At 44.3% G+C, this 18,969-nt stretch overlaps 2 protein-coding genes across 2 annotated transcripts in view; one reads left to right on the forward strand and one right to left on the reverse strand. All coding sequences in view use genetic code 11, as the record gives it.

The window, feature by feature from the left end:
- Window positions 1-7,316, forward strand: part of EGR_06124 (Apoptotic enhancer 1 protein) — a gene marked incomplete at both ends in the record, with an annotated part of 14,473 nt that extends 7,157 nt beyond the window's left edge. The window contains 4 exons of the mRNA XM_024495373.1: window positions 618-1,431; window positions 2,797-3,097; window positions 4,549-5,081; window positions 7,254-7,316. Of these exons, the coding sequence (XP_024350204.1) occupies window positions 618-1,431; window positions 2,797-3,097; window positions 4,549-5,081; window positions 7,254-7,316 (1,711 nt within the window). The remainder of the gene's footprint in view (window positions 1-617; window positions 1,432-2,796; window positions 3,098-4,548; window positions 5,082-7,253) is intronic.
- A 6,531-nt stretch (window positions 7,317-13,847) lies between these two features.
- On the reverse strand, window positions 13,848-18,193 carry EGR_06125 (Cell division cycle protein; the record flags this gene model as incomplete). Its single annotated transcript, XM_024495374.1, has 3 exons — window positions 13,848-14,579; window positions 15,765-17,378; window positions 17,453-18,193. The coding sequence occupies 3 exons, from the start codon at window positions 18,191-18,193 to the stop codon at window positions 13,848-13,850; spliced, it is 3,087 nt and encodes a 1,028-aa protein (XP_024350205.1).
- Window positions 18,194-18,969: the final 776 nt, after the last annotated feature.

The following is an 18,969-nucleotide window of genomic DNA, read 5'->3' on the forward strand; positions in this document are numbered from 1 at the left end:
CTTGGCATTGCTGTAGATCTTACAGTTTGGGCATTTGCAAACCACATTCAACCATCTATGGGAGATGTCTGTCATAGAATAACCACTGTGGCTCCGTAAAGTGACCATAATACTTGTCGAGGTTTTAAACGCATCGTGTCGGTGGTGGTCCACCAGCTCTACCATTTGTCCAGTATCTGAGTGAGTTATCGCCAGGGCCGTAATCAGGTACACAAGTCGGGGGAATTAACTTTATTATCAACGCTAGGAGACACTAAAGGGTTCCGTATTGCCATAAATAATTAACTACCGCTGCGTTGCAACCATAAAGGCAGCAATACCGCTTTTTCTCTTTGAATTTGGTCATTATTCAACACATAGGTTATCGTAGTAAGTGAAATAGCGGATGATTTCAGTAGTATTTATGTGTACACCTTTTTGGAACCAATTCTTACTGAAATAAGCTGTAGCCAGAAAGATTGAAGGAAGAGGTGTTAGCATCCGACAATTTTTCATAACACATTACTTCCAACAACACCACTTAAGTGATATTAAGTAGTATTGTCCCTCCAGACTAAACATTGATTATGTGCAAACCAAGGATTTAATTTACATACTTTTTTGCGTACTGTTCACAGGTCTGGGCGTCATTCAAGCGCAGGTGCTCAAAAACGGGATTTCACACCCACACCTTCGCCCCGATTAAACCGTCCTGCCTCTGCACCAGTTGATAAAGACGCTCCTGCTGCAGCTGTCGCCGCTGGCACTACCAAGCTCTCACCTCCACCACCCCGCCCATCCCTCCCCGCTCCCAGTCCCATCCTCCACAAGGCGCGTTTTGCTTCTCGTAAGGAGATAAACGCCACCTACCTCACTCCACCTCAGTGGCGTAACGAACACACCGATGAGTACAAACGCACTGCTAGTGAGAACCTTCAGGCTCAGCTCGCGTCGCAGCAGCTACAGAGTATCGAAGTTCTCCTACCCGAAGCGAAACGGCTATCCCTCACCGATGCACCGAGCAGTGTGTCCGAGGTAGCTATTCCCTACTCCGAAGAAGACTCAACATCAGCCGGGTCTTCAAGCAGTTCTTTAGAGACTCCAAAACCAGTGAGAAAGGTGATTGGAGGACCTGGATCCCGTGTTGTTGACGGAAGTGAGGATAGTGCAATTGCAGATACGGATGGATCGCCGATTGTGAGTCAAGAGTCACCAAAAAAGGTGCGAAGTGAGGAAGGGCTTAACGCGGGTACGAAACCGATTCTCCGAAAGGCTGTGGGGGATGGCGAGGAGGTGGAAGAACGGGGAGAAGAAGAGGGAGAGGAGTTGAAGGCGATGGATAAAGTGGATCCAGGTTCACCGAAAACGGGAGTTCGATTCCATCCACTGGCTCTACTTCTTGATGCTGCTTTAGAAGGTGACCTGGCATTAGTCAAAAAGGCGGCTGGGGAAGTAAGTAGAATGCGACAATTTCTTCCAGTAGTACTTTTAACTTTAAGTAGTATTTGATGGTGCTTTAATAAAACAAAAGAAAATATCATTAAATTTTTCGTGGTAAATGTATTTGATAGGTTTTCTTTAAGTATGGTGGCATTCTTCGACTTTCCCAACCTGTGTCTTCCTGTAAAGTTTCTGGTATCTGATTGGCATGCCTCTAGCCATATTCCAACCCCCGCTAGTCGCTACTACACATGAAAAACTTCCCTCTGGGGGATTCTAGGGAGGGAAAAATGGGCATAAAATCATTCAGCCAAGTGAGAGAAGCCCCTAGGAGGTGAATGGTAAGGAGATTTGCAATAATGCGGTAGGCGGTAAATGCAGAATTGGCCAGAAGTTGCTGGTTAATTGGGTGCCTTTCCAGAATGCAGTACCCTGTCACATGATTGGGATAACAGCGTACTTCATTCGGGCGTAAATGACGCTGTTAAATTTTGCTTCCTGTTATCTTTGAGGTACTTCGATTTCATAACCCTTTTCTAATCCTTTTCCGAGCCTGGAGGTTCCGCCTTTGTCAAGCACCTTGTCCCTAGAAGCAGAAAAAATCCCACTCGCAGCCACTTTCGGATATCTCTCTAGAAAGGAAGAGGTTGTAGGCATTAAACGGAGTAATTTGGTGAAAATGTTGTGGATGAGGTAGCATTCCCCTCCCTCCCATTCTGAGATTGAAATCTCAAGAGTTGGTTTTTGACATTGCACCGTAAACCTTCATTGGCAAGAATAATAGGCCCTACTGAATGCGATAAATCTTTTGGTGTTATATTCTTTTAAAACATTTCTCAGTAGCACGTCTTCTCCTGCCAAATGCTACGGAGTGAATTTGCTGCCACGAGACTTCTGCGTCCATGAAATTGAATTCCAATTTGTACAGCCACCAGGTTCAATCGACATTGCAGAATATGCGGGTTGGCTTGAAATGAGATGAAAGCGATAGAAAGCAAAATAAGAAATACCGTGCCGATGGACTGACTCGAGATTAGTTGAGCTCTATAACGCGTGCACATAAACAATCGCACGGATTCTACAAATTCCCACAAGTTGAGAGAATAGACTGGACTAGACTGAAAAACGCACGAGCTTTTTTTAATCACCTGCTACATTTCGCTATTCCCCCACGTTGGAAACAATTTTTTTCTGCGTAAATTTGCTAAATGCTTCGTTTAATTAAACACTGAAGAAGCTTTTGTGTATTTGATTTTGGTGCACCTAGTCGTTGCTTTATTACGAGCGTAAAAAAGGACTGGGGAGAGCTGGTTGTCTAAATGCGACTCGGTGCCATTAGGGCGGAGGGTGAATATTTCTCACTCTGCGCCTGCATAGGTATCGGACGTGTCGGAGGCGAATGATGAGGGTATCACTGCGCTACACAACGCGGTGTGTGCGGGTCGGGTCGAGGTGGTGGAGTTTTTGGTGCGTGAGGCGGGCGCCGACGTGAATGCTGGCGATACGGACGGGTGGACGCCGCTGCATTGCGCCGCCTCTTGTGGCAATGTTCGCCTCGCCCGTCTCCTGGTGGAGCATGGCGCTGCATTGCACGCGCGTACCCTCTCCGATCACGAGACGGCGCTGGAGAAGTGCGATCAAGCCGACGCTGATGCCGAGTGCGAACGCTATCTCTCAGGTGGGCCAATCATCTCGTAGCAGGGATATGAATTAATCACACCGCCATTTACTGCCTACCAAGCACTTCAGTCTTTGGTGTTTTGCTACGATACGGCATGGCAGGCGTTTGGGGCTGGAAATGTTGAAAGTAACTTAATATTCACTCACCCAATCAGCTTTCTGCATGTGTTAGCCCTAAGTACATCGCTACTTTCACTTCATTAAACAGATGAAGGCTCGACTTCACTGTGCTGAAGTTGAGACCTGACTTTTAAACCCAGGACCCTCTTGTAGAACAAGATATCTTTTCTGACTTTTCCATACGCTTTTTACTAATCACTCACCGCCTGCGGTTAAACGACCACCTAATGCGTAGGCGCTTCTCCACCGACAGAAAGGGAGAGTAACCACTGGGGCCGACAGGTTGTGAAGACTGCCCAGCAGGCACCCCAGCTAATCAGCCCGCTCCATATGTCTGGGCCATTCAGCTTACCATGTACTTCAACATATAAAATCATTGTTTTGTAGCATCCTTTCAGTGGATGAGAAGACGTAATTTTGAGACCGAAAGAATGCGGAGGAATTACCCATTGACATGATACGCCCCAATTAGTCATCCGACTGAGTGTGTTTGAACCAATCACACAGTTACATACGACCAGCCAATGGCATCAATGCTCACTACCATCCTATTGGAGAATGGAAAAGGTGTTTTTTTTGGGCTGGCATAGGTGAAGTCCTAATCTACTGTCACGTTCACATGCCATCCTTGCTCAGGCAGTTCCCATTGTACGCTTGCTCCAGTCGCATCATTTGACGTGCTCAACCAATCAGCTCTGGAATTTTACTTGTCATTTCAAAGGTTATGAGAACTGCGTTTTGGGACTGGAAGATGCAGTAACTGCCGTTCAACCAATCAGTTTGTTGCATAATTTTCAACCAATCAAAACGTCACAACGTTGATTCGTATTTTTTTATTTGAATGACTTGGTAAACTTTTTGAAAGAAATGAATATTATCAAGGTTTCTTAGCTGGATCAAAACGCTGTAGAATGGCACGCTATTGTGCCACAATAAAGTAGGTTTAACCCACAAAGTGTGACTAGTATATACGGATCGCGCTCACCGAAGTCTGCTAGCTGTATGACTGTGTTTGGATGTAGAAGTCTTTGTGTTGCAATTGTACATCATCGTATAAGCTTCCTTCTAATATCACGGTTGACGTTATTCCACTCAGTGCGAAAGGTTATCGAGATTGACACTTGGGCTGCATAGCAAAACGGCATATATTTCAATCATGAATCTATGACAAATCAGCTTTCACGTCAGTAGTTTTCTTACCCCTCTATTTGTTGATAGTGGTGCATATGCTACATTTGCATATGTCAGAATGTCTCCAAGGATGGCTTAGAAGTTGAAGAAAATAAGTCCCTTTTAGTAATCGCTAAATGACTATTGAATCCATTTTAGCCGAACTAGGACTGCTCGGTAGCGCAGACAGCGGTCGTGTATTTGCCCTCTTCCCCCGGGGTCTGGAGGCTGCAGGTCCGGGTTCTCCAGATGCCAATATCGAGCCCGACGAGTTGCCCATCTGGCCGAATGAGGAGTTGCGCATTATCAACCGCTCTCCCGTCGGTGAACCTGATTGGATGTTGGCGGAGAAGGTAGGAGGTGATGGCGACACCCTGCCCCAACAGGGTCTTGTACCCCGCGCCTTTATATCGCGGTTCCGCATCGTCCGAGTGCCTCCTGCTAGTCGACCAATGCCATTACCACCACCAGACAGTGTTGGTCGTTTTTCACGCATCTTTCAGTCACCCAGTCCGATCGAGGAAGAGGAAGAAGATGGGCAGGAGGATGGAAGAGTATCCTATATGGAAAATGAGTTGGGTGAAGATGACGGAAGTCCACAGATGGTAGAAAGAGCTGGTGATGAGGAGGAGGAGGAGGAGGAGATTTTGACAGTAGAAGTAAATAACCACGACGCGAATGATGAAACCGATGTAAGTGCTCGGATCGTCATTGGTAAATACCATGGACTATCGAATTGAAGCAATTTTTCCGTCTGGCAAGTGCTGTTTGTACCAAATCGTGTATTTCTGTGTGCTGTGGTCAGTTACACAAAATTTTATTCTGTGTTTGACCCGTTTGATAGTGATGGTGGTGGCCATGCAATGCCGAGGGGTTGATAGTTGCTAACGTGTTCACTGTTAGCGTCGCATATATGTGACACCCTGATTTTCTTATCTGAGTCTGTAATCACAAATATGTTGAACCAGTTTTCAATTTGGACACACTTGTGAGCCGCGGAGCCTGATTTTTCTTTGAGACTGTATCAATGAAAAGTTCTCATTGCTGCACTGTAGACCTCTTCATGCAACCTGGTGACCTAGTTCAAAATAGAAGTACAACAGAAGCGGAGGTGGCTAAAGTAAGATTTTAGCTTTTTTTCTTCTAGCAACTTTCCCATTACTTAATGTCTCATTGGAAAAGGACTACAGAGCACGGATTGTAGTGTTTACTATCACCACGACAGAAAAAGAAGAGTTTTGTACATTTAGAACCTTGTTTTTCATTTTGGAGGGAGCGGGGGGGGGGGGGAAGGAGTACAGCACGACCTCAAAATTCCTCATATGCTATTTACGAAAATTCCAGTCGTTTAAAATCTTGCCTCAAAATTTTTCCTTTTTAATTTATTTATTTTCCTGCATACAATTTTCTATCGCATTTCATCTTATCAAAGTAAAGGGAAGGCTGGATTTTCTCTTTTATCTCATCATTACTACAAATTAAATTTGCTTTCCCGTTTTTTTCCACATCCTCACCCCTCCTCCCCCCGTCTCCTTTTCCCATCAAAGGGTGTTTTCAAATTGGAATTTCTAGTCTCTCGGTCTTCTTTTTCAACACACCACTATTTCTCGCATCAGCGGCGTATTCGTCACATGAAGTGCGTTGTGTGTGAACAAAGTGCTTTCATCCTCTTGAAAGTATTTTTTTCCTCCCTTACTGCCGTTTGAATGAACGCAGCCATTTAGTAGGCGAATGCTCATTGAAGTTTTTTTGTTCTCTGAATATGATCGGCGAAAACAAAAGTCCGTCTCTACAGGCTGGAGGGTGGGAGTAGCTTGCATCTTCTTCCAAACTCAGGTAATCTGCTTGAGACACGATTTGACGCAATTCGGCAGTTGTCAAGTTACAGAAAACACATGACGTGGGCATGTGACGCTACTCTGACGCACGTTCTGAATTTCACTAAGATAAGACCGAAAATGTACCAAGGAGGGCCTCTTATTTGATTAACAATCATAGGTGGACTCATCCAGGCTTGATGCGGTAGAGGGTGTATTATACAGCGACCGAAAGAGCCGTCCAGATGTGGTTTGAGCATTTTGCTTAGTCCTGGTAATTATTCACTCAGGCAGACCGTCCACGGATGACTTGTCACTTTGACACGATATTGAGAGATTGGCCTGTCAGGAACAGCTTTCAGTCATGCTTGGCCTAAGCGTTGATGGGAAGAAAAGTGTAGAGAATGCTGAGCGACTTCATATCCAGAAGGCTCTGCTTGCTTTGTGTGAGTGTTGATGGACTGCAGATGCGACCGTTCACTTCCAAAAGTTTAACCAATTACTGCTGACGCAACTGGACGGTGTTGACGTGAAGTTTATTCTTTAAAAACTGCTAAAATTGGTGAATCCGGTAGAGGAAAGTCTTATTCTTATAAGACAACACAACGCAGGCCCTCATACCGTGAAATGCTTTACACTTAAGGCTGGGAGGCAGGAGGGAGGACGATAATGCCTCATCCTCATCCTCCACAAGTGTTTACGTCGTGCTTCACCATCACTCGCGTTGAGCATGACCTAAAGCTGCTCTTGGCAAATTAGCCTCCCTTTCCGTCGTAATTAAGGGTAGACTGTCTTCTTGAATGTGATCAATCTACCTCGAAGTGATTTTTTCCCAGATTCTGGTAAGAAACTCCTACACCTTTGGAACCATGTTGAATTCAGCTGCTCAAGCAGAAGCCCTCGAATCGCATCCACTGGGTTCAAATTAGGTGGGAGGTGGAGGAGACTACAGTGCAGAATGCTGCGCTCCGCTTTAATTTTGAAAGAAACGAGGGTAACATTTCGTTCCCATGTGAAATTAATTTAAATTTCCTGCATTGTTTTTAGATGCCTCTGAATGGCTCAAGCGATATATCCTCAGAGGAGAAGGCCGTTCGAACAGCAATGTGATGTGATGTGAAAATAATGCAACGGATTGGCTGAACCATCAGCCCTCTCGCTACGTCGCCCTTCCCTCCCCCACCCCACCCTCTCGTCTCACTTCTATGCACCAGTGAAAAATAAACCGCCTTTCCCCATCCCTCCCCCTCCGGTCTCCACTTCCCCCACCCTCGTCGCCCTCGCGGCTATTTTTGTAAACTGGCAATTCCTTAGTTTGGCTGTGGCATTGAGGCACCATGCCACCAAGAAGGCCTTTCCCAACGGCTTGTACTTATTACTGCTACAGTTAGTCGGTTAGGTGGGCGACACTCCGTTGCTCAACCAATGAACGATTGATTTGTGCACAATCATTGTCGCCTCTTTCCTCTTTCCTCCTTCCCCTCTCCCCACTCTCCTTTCATCACTTCCCCTTGAGTGTGTATACTGTACATAAATGATAGCCAAAATGCCCAGAAGAAGTCCACACACACATACACACGCACAAAGGCTGGCGAAGCCACCCCAACTAGCGCAATCAACTACGGATGCAATGTGTGAGCATGTGTGTGTGTATGTGGATGTTTTTACAATGCCTTTGTGTTTTTCTCTGTTCCTCTTCTCTTCTTTTTTTTCAAATACTTCCAGTCTCTATCGTGGTTGTCTCATTTTTTTTAACCCTATAAAGGTGTAGTTTGGGTACAAGGGGGATTTGGTGAAGCCGTAGGCTCTTTAGGAAGACCACATGAAGGAAAATTATGTCAAATTGGGACTTTTAAGGTTATAAAAGCCAAAGAAAGGCATGTCTCAAGGCGTGGGAGTTGTATTAATTGTCTGACACAGGCCTCTACCGCAGCAATGGGCGCAACAGACGTAGGACGAGACTTACGAGCACATCTGAAGCACGTTGGAATAGTCGTGGTGTTTATCATGCATTGACTTCAAAATTGCAAATTGATGTGCGTGCTAAATGTCTTTTACCATGGAGGAAATCGCTTGAAGTGTAATTCCACGGAAGTTTATCCGCTGCCGCTGCGCTCTGAGTTGGAAACAACAATGGATCTGTGTGTAGTCCTCTTTGCAATCATTACATCACTCTGACGTCTTACACATCTTATTACCACACTCGGATTAAAGTATTCCGTTGATACGAGCAGATATTCACAAGCTCAGGTTTGCATATTTGTTGAGAAGAAATTCTACCCATCACTGCAGAAATTGTTATAAGTGCTGCCTGCAACGTTGACTGATGGCATTTGAACCGCTCTACGAGCTGTACACAATTGTTACTAAACGTTGAGAGTGTATTTTGCGTTAGATTACTGGTTTATGAAGTTGAGGAGACAGTGCCAGAGGCTAGACGATCTCCAGGGAGTTTGTCTCTTAATCAAAATCCTTTTCGCTGGAGAATATTCATCAAGATGTAATAAGGCTTTGCAGTAAGCCTTTCTTTCTTCGATCTTGCCTTAGCAGTGGCCGCTGTGAGGAGCTCGAAGTCAGTGGAGGTGGCCTGTCAAACATGAACGGCGTTTTGATAGCCCTGCTGCAGGGAGTCTCTGCAGATTCAGGTAACTAAATCAGAACTGCTGTTCACTTAGATCGGTTTGGGTTGACATGGCCACCAATGCAACACCTTCAGCCAAGCTATAAGATCTAATAAGGCGTACAAGTGTTGGGAAGGGTTTATTACTAGTGACTACAGACAGGGGCGGATATCCAAGCCATCAGGACGATACCAAACTTATGGGGATGATAGAGTCTGGATGATTAAATGCACAATTGAGGAAATACCATTTTCTCTCACGCGTCTCCAACCACAATGACGAGGAAAGAAAGTATTTAAGGTTAGTTTTAAAACTGAAAGGTAAATAGTTGAAGTGAATTGACAGAAAACTGATTCACAAAAACTAACAGAGGTTGACTGGTAGTATTGAAGAAGATGACATATTTATACAGCAGTGTGGAACTTTATTTTAAACTTTGGGAAAGTGGATAAGAGCCATTGCTCTAGTTTAGTGATTTGACATTTTTTTACTTGTATATTTAGTTGCACGGGTCCATTATTAGCCGCAGGCGACAGTTCCGCTAAGTGGCATGACCCTTCGGCCATGCCCAAAGCTGCTCCTCCTTCCTCTGCGCTGAGAATAAACTCTAGCGATACAAAATTTATTTGTTATTGCTGGTGCATCAACATTAAATACTGAAAAATATAGTCTTTTTGTTTAACTACATAAAGAAAAGACAGAAAACCTAACATTAAAAGAATAAGTTTAGAAAAGCGATTTTGGGGATCTTAATATTTATGACTAATTTACCATATTTTGGAAAAATTTTTATATTGCTCGCTCAGTTGATAAAGAAGCTTAATTTTATAAACTTATTGAAACACGCAAAACATGATTAAAATGCCTAGACGCCTTTCTAATCAAAGCGTAAGAATTTTGCAATGAAATCCCTCTTCATTTTGTTTCCCCAAGTCAACATTTTTTTCAGAGCGTTGGCGCGAACTTAGGGTTCCCAGCCGCCTCAATTTTGATGAGCGTTTGGTCTTGGGATCATTTGAAGTTAACTTACCAGCAAGGTTTGCTAATCACCCACTCTCATGCAATTAAGTTAGATTACTGACGTTGAAAGAATGACTCTCTGACAGGAAAGTGAATAAATTGAAAGGAAAATTAGCTTGATACAATTATAAAACTTGCCGTTTATGGATAAAACAAAATTTCGAAAGGCCAGTTTTTGCTCAGTGGCGTTTTTCCTACTTATTCGTCTAAGCAACCAAAGAACAGCATGAAAAAGAGGGAGAAGAGCACTTTGCCTTTTGATCACGGCAGAGGCTGGCGTGGTGTCGATTTGTTCACTCCATTTCCCCTACAGCACTCCTAACCCCTATGGGAAATTCTAGTCTTGAGTAAACCACAAATAGGAACGAGGGCCCGGCAGCCCTTTTGTTGGGTCCTTGCCGTATCAGCCTTTTTCCAGGATATGCTTCCCTTTTATAACGTTTAGATGTGACACCTAGCCTACAATCTCCTGGTTACTGGCCACCTGGAACGGATTTACTTATTCCTGCTACTACAATGGCGCCCTGAGTCATCCCTAAAAAGAGGGGATGGCTGACAGTACCCATAATTGGGGCCTTATGGCACCAAGATGATGGAATAAACATATCAATAAACAAATCTCTCCACACAAAAAATGTTCTGAGAAATAAGTAGATGAAATCAATCTTAAGGACTTGGTAGTCATTTTGAAACAGGTAACTGGATTTTTTAAGCTGCTTTGCAAATATCCTTGTTACTTTTTTAAATAAGTCTGGAGGGTAGTTGCGAACTTTCGCAGCTTGCCCATTTAAAGTAAAGTATTTACAATTTTAACGTACACACTCAACTACTACATACCTTATTTAAGTAGCACTTTTCTCCCAACCAGTCGATTGTCGGAAGTAAAGGGAAGGAGGCAGTTGTGCATAACACGGTGTGCTTTAATTGTCTATACACAAATAATTGTTGATTTTAGCTACCTTCCTACAAACCACCTCTCTTGCCATCAAAGGCACATTTTATTTTTCAAAAAAAGGTTCTCTTAAATAAGTCGTGCCTTTGGACAAGTTTTTTTGAAAATTAAGTTGCTAGATGTGAATTGCCCAAAAAAGGCAGGTGACAGGTGATCTGTGTTATAACCGACCAGGTAAATTCAGTCGTTTTAATGTACTTTCGACGGTGTAACCTCTTCGATCTCTCGGCCACGTCTACAGCCTTTCACCTCTTCTATGGGTTATTGAAAAGCACATCCTTCCATTCAGATTTAGCTTATTTTAACTTTTGGTGATAGGGGGAGGAAGGAGGAGGTAGAGTTAAATCCGATGGAAGTGAAAAGCCATGCTAATTTCACTCTCTGGTTGCCAGCTTTAAAGATCTGTAGATAGATAAACCCAAGGAGATTTTATCATAGAAGAATGCACTTCGCCTAGCAAAGGAGGTAATATCCAGATATTTGCTCCTAGACCTACAGCATGTAGCACTTTTTCCGACATGCGAATTCGTTATCCTTAGTTAGCTCTCGTGGTTGGTTAAGCTTTATGCAGAATCTTTACAAAGAGTAAACGGCGAGGAGGTTGCTGAAAAGAGGAGGGCAAGTATGCAATGGATGGACGTTGGTTGCAAGGCACAGTTACCTATGGGAGCTCCCTAATCCCTACCGTATGTAAATCAGTACAGCCTTCCAGTTATGCCTGTTGCCTCCTAGCTCTTTTGCAAGTTGATAATAGAACTTCTTCGGTAAAGATTTGATTTATTACAGTTTCAGAGAAGACTTAGGACACGATAATTTTGCAGCCATTTCTAAAGTACAATAAATGGGTGATTTGAAGACAACATTTAACACGTTCTAGACACTGTATAGCCTACCACTTAAAATCCAACGCGCTCTTCTACGAGTCGTTTGAGAGATGACCATGTTCACCACATTTGATCTAAGGCGCTTAATTCTCCCCCAAGGCTCTGGCGGCAAACGCGGAAATGTGACTGCTTTGTTGCTAGGAGAAAAGGCATAGTTACCTTCAAATTACAATGAACTAATCATTTAGGCACGAGCGCCTGGATGCTATTCAAAAAAACCTACTCACGAGAAAGCAATGGCGAGGATGATAGTCACTATTCTTTTAAGCGGCCCTAATCATCATCCACCGTTCATTGTAGGTAGCAAATTAAACACACAAGTAGAGTAGGAATGAAGTGTTGGTTATGATTTCCCCTATAAAGCTGAGTAAGAATGCTTAAAAAAAAAACCTTTTTTGTTTAAGATGTTATTATGGAAAACGTATTAAATTCCAATGCATCTTTTAGAGCTGTTAGAGCGCATTCTACAGCCTTCACGTCTGTACGGGAGTTTCTACATATGCTCATTCCCTTTTTGCGTGAGCTGTCTAAATAAAATTATGCTGTGAGAAATAGCGAAGCGGATTCAGGAGTGGTTACGAGCATTTACACTGAAGCCTACCTTACTGATACATATCACTTAACAAAGCGAATGAGAGGACTTACCTGATGCGGAAATTGTATGCTTGGTGCGTGACCTGTATCATGAAGAATATCCAAACATGCAGGCGGATAGCTTCATGGCTTATGGCTTACATGGGGCCCAAAGCTACACCAAAATTTTAAACTAAAATGCAACATTAAGAAGTGGTCGCCTTTCTCAGAATTAATAATTAAGTGGAGCAAAACTAATGGGGGGTTTGCAGTTTTATGACGCATTTTATGCGAATAACCCAGCTGAGGAAGGAGGAGCTTATTAGTCGTTTTTTATGCCTAATTTGCTTTGGCAAAATCCGCGCCACACAACATTGCTACTATTATTAATATAGTAGAGTGTTTGCCCTCCCACAACCAACGTAGTTGTTAGGTGAAGTAAAAAAACTCTTAATTTATAATCCTACCCAAAATACATCGACTTTTATGGAAACAGAGTTTAAAAAATGAGAAATACGTCATCGAAACGGCTACAGCTTAATTGGCTAACTGCCTTTACCAAGGTCGAAAGTGATTGGCTCTTTGAAAAGCAGAACGTGCCTCTGATTGGTTAGCATAACTAAACAATGGAAATGAGAGTAAAAATTGAGTAATAAAAACGCCTCCCGAAATATTTCATTCATTTAAATTGTTAACACCAAAAACCTTCACTCCATGGTCCGTCCCCAACGAGGCATATGAACGCTAATTCCATATTTGTAAAAAAGTACTTTGTCTTAGGAAGAAAAACACCAAGTCCTGACCACCGCCACCTTTTGCCAGTCCACTGCTTTTTATGCGATTTCCTAATGCCATCAGAAAATAATAGTCTGGGTTTTGGAGGTACAATGGATCAGGATGTGGTATAAAACTTCTCAAGGTCAAGCTTTACAATATGAAGCCTTCCATCCTGGTGTCTTGTTGGGCAAGGACCAAAGAAGCGTTCCTTGAACATGCTTTAACCCCTGGAAGTGAACAATCGTGTCAGCGTTCCAAAGACGCAAACGCAGAGGAAAGAGAGCCCTCTGGAGATAAAGTGGTATACGCCTCAAGAGTGGAGGGTAGTCACCTTTCAGTGCATAACATCTTGACGATACCCATCCACTTACCACTTTCTACACTTTTTCCTTCTCAGCTGAAGTAAGTGTGAATTCGCTGTCCCACCAACGCTTACGTCAAACACAACTGAAAGCTGCTCTTAACAAAGGCTAATCTCTAAGCACCGCGTCAAATCTTACCTTTTCTCTATTTACAATGACTAACAGCAGCACGCAAGAGCAGAAGTACCAACATTTGTCAAGGCTTTTCAATTCAAAGCTTAATTTTGTCAGTACATCAAATAACGAAACTACACCTCCTGATAAAGTTGGTTTGTTCAGTGAAAGCCGATGGAAGGACTCGGTATATGCATATGTATATATGAAGAGAGGGAGATGTTATACACGCACGCACATACATACGAGACTATGTCAACACGTCGGTAAAATGTTTTCCATAAAAATTCACGAGGCGAAATGACATTTGCCTCGAGGGTAAGAAAGAGAGGTGAATGCTAATCATCACCCATGTCCATAGTCTCTTCTTCCTCCTCTTCCTCCTCCTCTCCGTCCCCCTCCCGTTCGCCCTCCTCTGTCTCCGCCTCCGCATCTCCCATGGCCTCCACCTCTCCGCCTCCGCTCTCCAAGGAGGCAGCACCTCTTCGTCGATTCCACGAGAAACGGAAAATGCTCCTACTGGTTCCGCCACCGGGGAATAGAGAGAAATTCGCCCCCGCCGAGGAGTCTCCGGGAGCGACATCTCCGGTGACTTCGCTATCAACACCAGTGGGGGTAGCGACAGCCGTGGTAACAGCGGAGAGGGTAGAGGTGAGGAAGAGACGGCGAGGCGGAGCGCCGCGAACGGTGGCTTGACGGCCCCGAGTGGAACGACGTGAGCGTCCAGCACCACTGCCAGCTCCGCCACGTCGGTGATACGAACGTGAGCTGAGGCCTGTCATAATCGGTGCAGAGCTCGATGCCTCTGACGCCGCTAGACCTGAAGCGGAAGTGCTGATAGCACAGGCGAAGGGACCAAGAGAGGGCTGTTGGGGACCTGTGGGTACACTAGTCATTATGTCACGCAGATTGGTATTCACACCCTTCGGATCAAGCTCCATGGCCCAGGAGTAGTAGATCATGGCCTGAGGGGAGTTGCCCACCTTTTGGTAGGCGTGGCCCAGCATAAAGTAGATCATCGCCTCGTGCGGAGTTATCAGCATCAACCGTTCCAACTCTTCTATCGCGTCCTAACACAAAAAATACAAAGATATTGTTACTATCGGCCATAAAGATGCCTAAGGACAGTCCGAGTTGGACCAAAGTTATGTCAGCTTATCAGTGTTAAAACTGGGGAACTTTTCCTTCATTGGTGTCCGATCCTTTGAATAATCTCATCGAATACCTATCCACCTAACAAAGTTGTTTTCACGCATTCAGGTTCTACATGTTTTCAAACGTATTTGTTATTGCAAAGGAAGGAGAGGTCAATTACCAATGATTTTGTTATCTCAAGGCAGTTTTTACGAGACTGAGACAAAAAAAACATTCAACTATTCGTACTAAACCCTAAAAATACACGAACATGGAGAACAGAAACAACAGACTGGCAAAGGCCTTCCCCAACCAGTCTTCCCTTAATTGGCCATTCAAATAATGATAGTAACATTTGAACAAATGTATATCGGCTGGACGGGGATTTTTCGTGTATGGCATTCCTGTTCGCAACAAGTAGACGGCCACCACAATTTATTTTAAGCGTTTTTATTAACCTCACACAAAAGTGAAAGCTCAGAGCAACCTTTTCGGAAAAATACAGACATTATGAAGGCAGCTGAAAATGCAGCATAAAACACGAGGCTATAATCGACACTGATAAACAGGATATTTGGAGTGGGAAAAGGATAAATTTTTGCGAGTGGTATTACGCGTAGGTGCGTTTTGGGAGCGAGATGCATCCTGAAACATCCGCGTTCAACACATGGCTGAAAATCAGAAATCGGAAAGAATCACCTGGTGTCCGCATTGGTCCAATCATTGGTGTAAACGGCTGGGCCTTCGATTTCTTGCATAAATAAAATATGGTGGTGAAGTACTACTCAGTACAAATAGACATTAAAATAAAGACGACGGAACACATTCTCCCCAATTTTGCGAAGGAAAGTACTTTCCTGAGGCTACAACTACATCATCGATTGTTGTAGTTTACTTAATAAATGTTAATAAACATTTTTCCTTCAGCTTATTCAATAACTCATTGCAAAAATATCGCAGGAGTGATTTTTTAAATACCAGCGGTGTCACTCCCATTACATCATTAAGATGGCCTGAAACTCGTAGCAGGCAAGAACCAGCTACCAGATGCATTTGGGTCAGCCAGCCTGCACATATGCGTGTCAGAAGCCACGAGCAAAAGAAGAGCGATGATAACGCACCTGATAACGTCCCAGCGATGACAGCACACAGGCCCTATGGTATAGAGCAATTGGACTGGTGGGGTTCAAATTGACCGCCCTGTTGAGACAATCGATAGCGCTGCCTGGTTCGTCGTCCAATCGTCCGATCCGAGCTCGGATCGCGCCCAGGTGAGTGAGAAGGAGGGAAGAGTTGGGAAAGAGGCTAATCGCTCGCACAAGGTGCGCATCCGCCAGACCGAAGTAGTCTTGCTTGAAGTACACATTACTCAGGCCAAATCGGGCACTGTAGCTGCGCCCATCTAGACGCAACGCGTGTCGGAAAGCTGAGGCCGCACGGTCCAGATTGTCCACTGAGATGTACTCGTGCCCCAAGAGAGTGCATGCATAGGCGTCCGTGGGACAGACCTGCAGGGCCCGACGGAAGAAGCGAATTGCAATGTCGTGCTCGCGTTGAAGGGAGTAGTAGTTACCGGCAGCGGTCCAGGGCTCTGGAGCACTGCGATCCAATGTGAGGAGATCGCTTGCAAGTTGGGATAGCTCTTGATCAGCTTCTTGATACCAAAGCACGGTGGAGTAGAGATCCATGCCGTGTAGCTGCCATGGCTCGATCCGTCTCAATTCACTAAAAATGCGATGGGCTTTGGGGTAGTCAACAGCGTCGACATGAGCTCTAGCGGCCCATGCGAGTATCCGACCGGTAGCGAGATGCTCAAAAGGCAATTCGGAGAGAATGGCGACAGCATTTTTGTAGTCGTGCTGTGTGAGCAGACTGAAAGAGCGCCCCAGACAGCGAAGAAGGTGAAGGTAGGCCGAGATCGCCTCAGTGCGGGGATCACTTCTATCACCTGAAGCCGTACAAACCACCTTTGGGTATTCTGACACCTCTTCCTTCCCTGTTGACGGTCGGGATGGCAGCTTCGTGGTAGTAACGAGTCGCACAAAGGATTTTTTGGACTCCTCGTTCATCGGGTCGTCAGTAGATGTCTTGGGAGCTCTGCTGAGGCGCGTAGACCTTCGCTGACTAGCAGAGGCTGCTGCACGGGCTTTCTGAGCTCGGGTACGTGGTTCCACAAAACCACCTCCATCATTAGATGCAGAAGAGTCCCGACAAAGATCCTCAGCAGCTTCGTTAACCTCCATTGGGATGTTATTCACTCGGGAAGTGGTGACGTTGGTACTTTCACTCAACTCATCAAGGATCAGAGGTTTCGCCATGGAAAATGCAGTAGTTCCATTGCCAGCAGGAGTGCTAGTACTCCCCAAAGACCCAGCCGCTGGCATAACGGAAATGGGGGAGCCCGGAAGCCATGGAGGTAGTGGTGTGATACCCGACACACGGGTACAGTTGTGTCCAAAAATGCCACCAGAGGGAGATACCGATGCAGTGGTCGCCATAGGTGTTGAAACTTTGGCATCTTTCGACCGCCATTGGGCCAGGGCCGAGGTAGCATTAGTAGTAGACGTGTTGAAAAGAATGGTTGATTGAAGCTGACTACTACTGGGAGGAGCTTGACGACCGCTCAGTCGGCGATTAGCTGTAGCCTGATGGAAAGCTAGTCGAAAGGGTTGAATGCTCTCCCAACTTGATACAGAAACGGCAAAGGTGGAATTTAAATCGAGGCGAGAAAACACCTGAAAAGAGAACAGATAAATATTAACCAATTTTTGCGGTAAATTAAGCGAATAAAAGCGACAAATTTACGTACCGGGAGACATGCAAACATGGGGCTTTGGGGAATCGTTGACAGGAAACCAAACGATGGAATTTCATTAGCTGACGTTGTATTGTCAGTAGCGGAAAGTTTCTTGGTTTTGAGTTCATCCCGATTTATCATAGGCGCACTAGGTGTAATTGTGGTCACCGGAAAGCCGACAGGGGTAAAGTTCACTGAAAGATCGTCGGGTAAGAGAGGATGGGTAGTGGAAAAGTCTTGATTGGTGGCTGTACATTGGGAAACGTAAGTGCTTTTTACAACTTGGGTAGTGCTAAATGGCGCAGCCATTTTTTCTGCATCACTATCAAGTGGCAAGTCGGGAACCTCTTTGACAGGACCGTTCGGATTGACGTTTTCTCTACTGCCAAGTTTATCTCTCTCTGCTTTGATGTTGACATTCACAGGAGACTTGGTGGTTGAAAGTGCCTGTCCAACAACAGTAAACGTCGGTGTAAATAGACCGAGGGATGGGTTTACTTTGAACACCTCGTCAGGATCAATAAATTCACTAATGGAGCAGAGGTTTTCAAAAGCCGTCCACATGAAAGGATTTAGTTTAAGACATTCTTTATAGCACATTTGAGCTTTTTGAAAATTACTTTGCAGTTTATACACATCACCAAGGAGAAGAAAGGCATAGCAAGCTTGTTCTCCGAAGTCTAGAAGAGTGTCAATCAGAGACTTCGAGGAACATTCAGATTCAAGAAGGGAATTTTCAGCTTCAGTCAGCATGTCACAATCAAAATAACATTTGGACAAGAGGTAGCGAATTTTTGAAGAGGAGAAAGTATTTGAATTAAGAAGACGAATAACCTGTTTTGGTCGATTCATCCGATAAAAGCAAGTAGCAAGCAAATACAGGCTTTCTTCATTCTTCGTTTCAGCGAACAGCCGTTCTGCAGCAAACAGAGCTTCCTTAAAGGCATGATTGTGAAGGGATCCCCATATGTGCGCCGATATAGGGTCTGATATAACCTTTAATTCGTTTATCATTCTACTAGGAATATTTACACGCCTGAAACATTCACGAAGTGTCCGATTGGTTGCCAGCCGAAAGCTGAGACTAAAGTAGAAAAAAATAAGCAAAAACTTAATTAAGTGACATTAGTATTTATTTAAATGGAATCGCGTTAAGCAGCATGGATTTCATAAATCCAACAAATTCGATCGCTTCTTTTTTGGTACTAAAACTGTTTACAATGGCATAAAAGAACTGATAAAACATGAAATAGTCCGGGCAGAAATTTTTAATTGCCCGTCATGTCTGTCAAATTAATTAGAAGTATATTGTTCCTGGCCGCCTTTTAAACAAGGCATTGTTGTACGAGTTTGACCACAAAAATGAGAAATCGTGCGCAGCCATTCCAAGCACTTGCATCGATTTATCACAAAACACCACTCGGAATACATGAATAGGTGAAAAAGGCGTCAAGATTGTGCTCAAATAATAGTGCTTGAGGTTTTTTTATCGAATATTATGTTCAGTGAATCACTTCCCATACTAAGAT

Source organism: Echinococcus granulosus (assembly GCF_000524195.1).
Source record: "Echinococcus granulosus chromosome Unknown EG_S00051, whole genome shotgun sequence".
Classification (NCBI taxonomy): Eukaryota; Metazoa; Platyhelminthes; class Cestoda; order Cyclophyllidea; family Taeniidae; genus Echinococcus; species Echinococcus granulosus.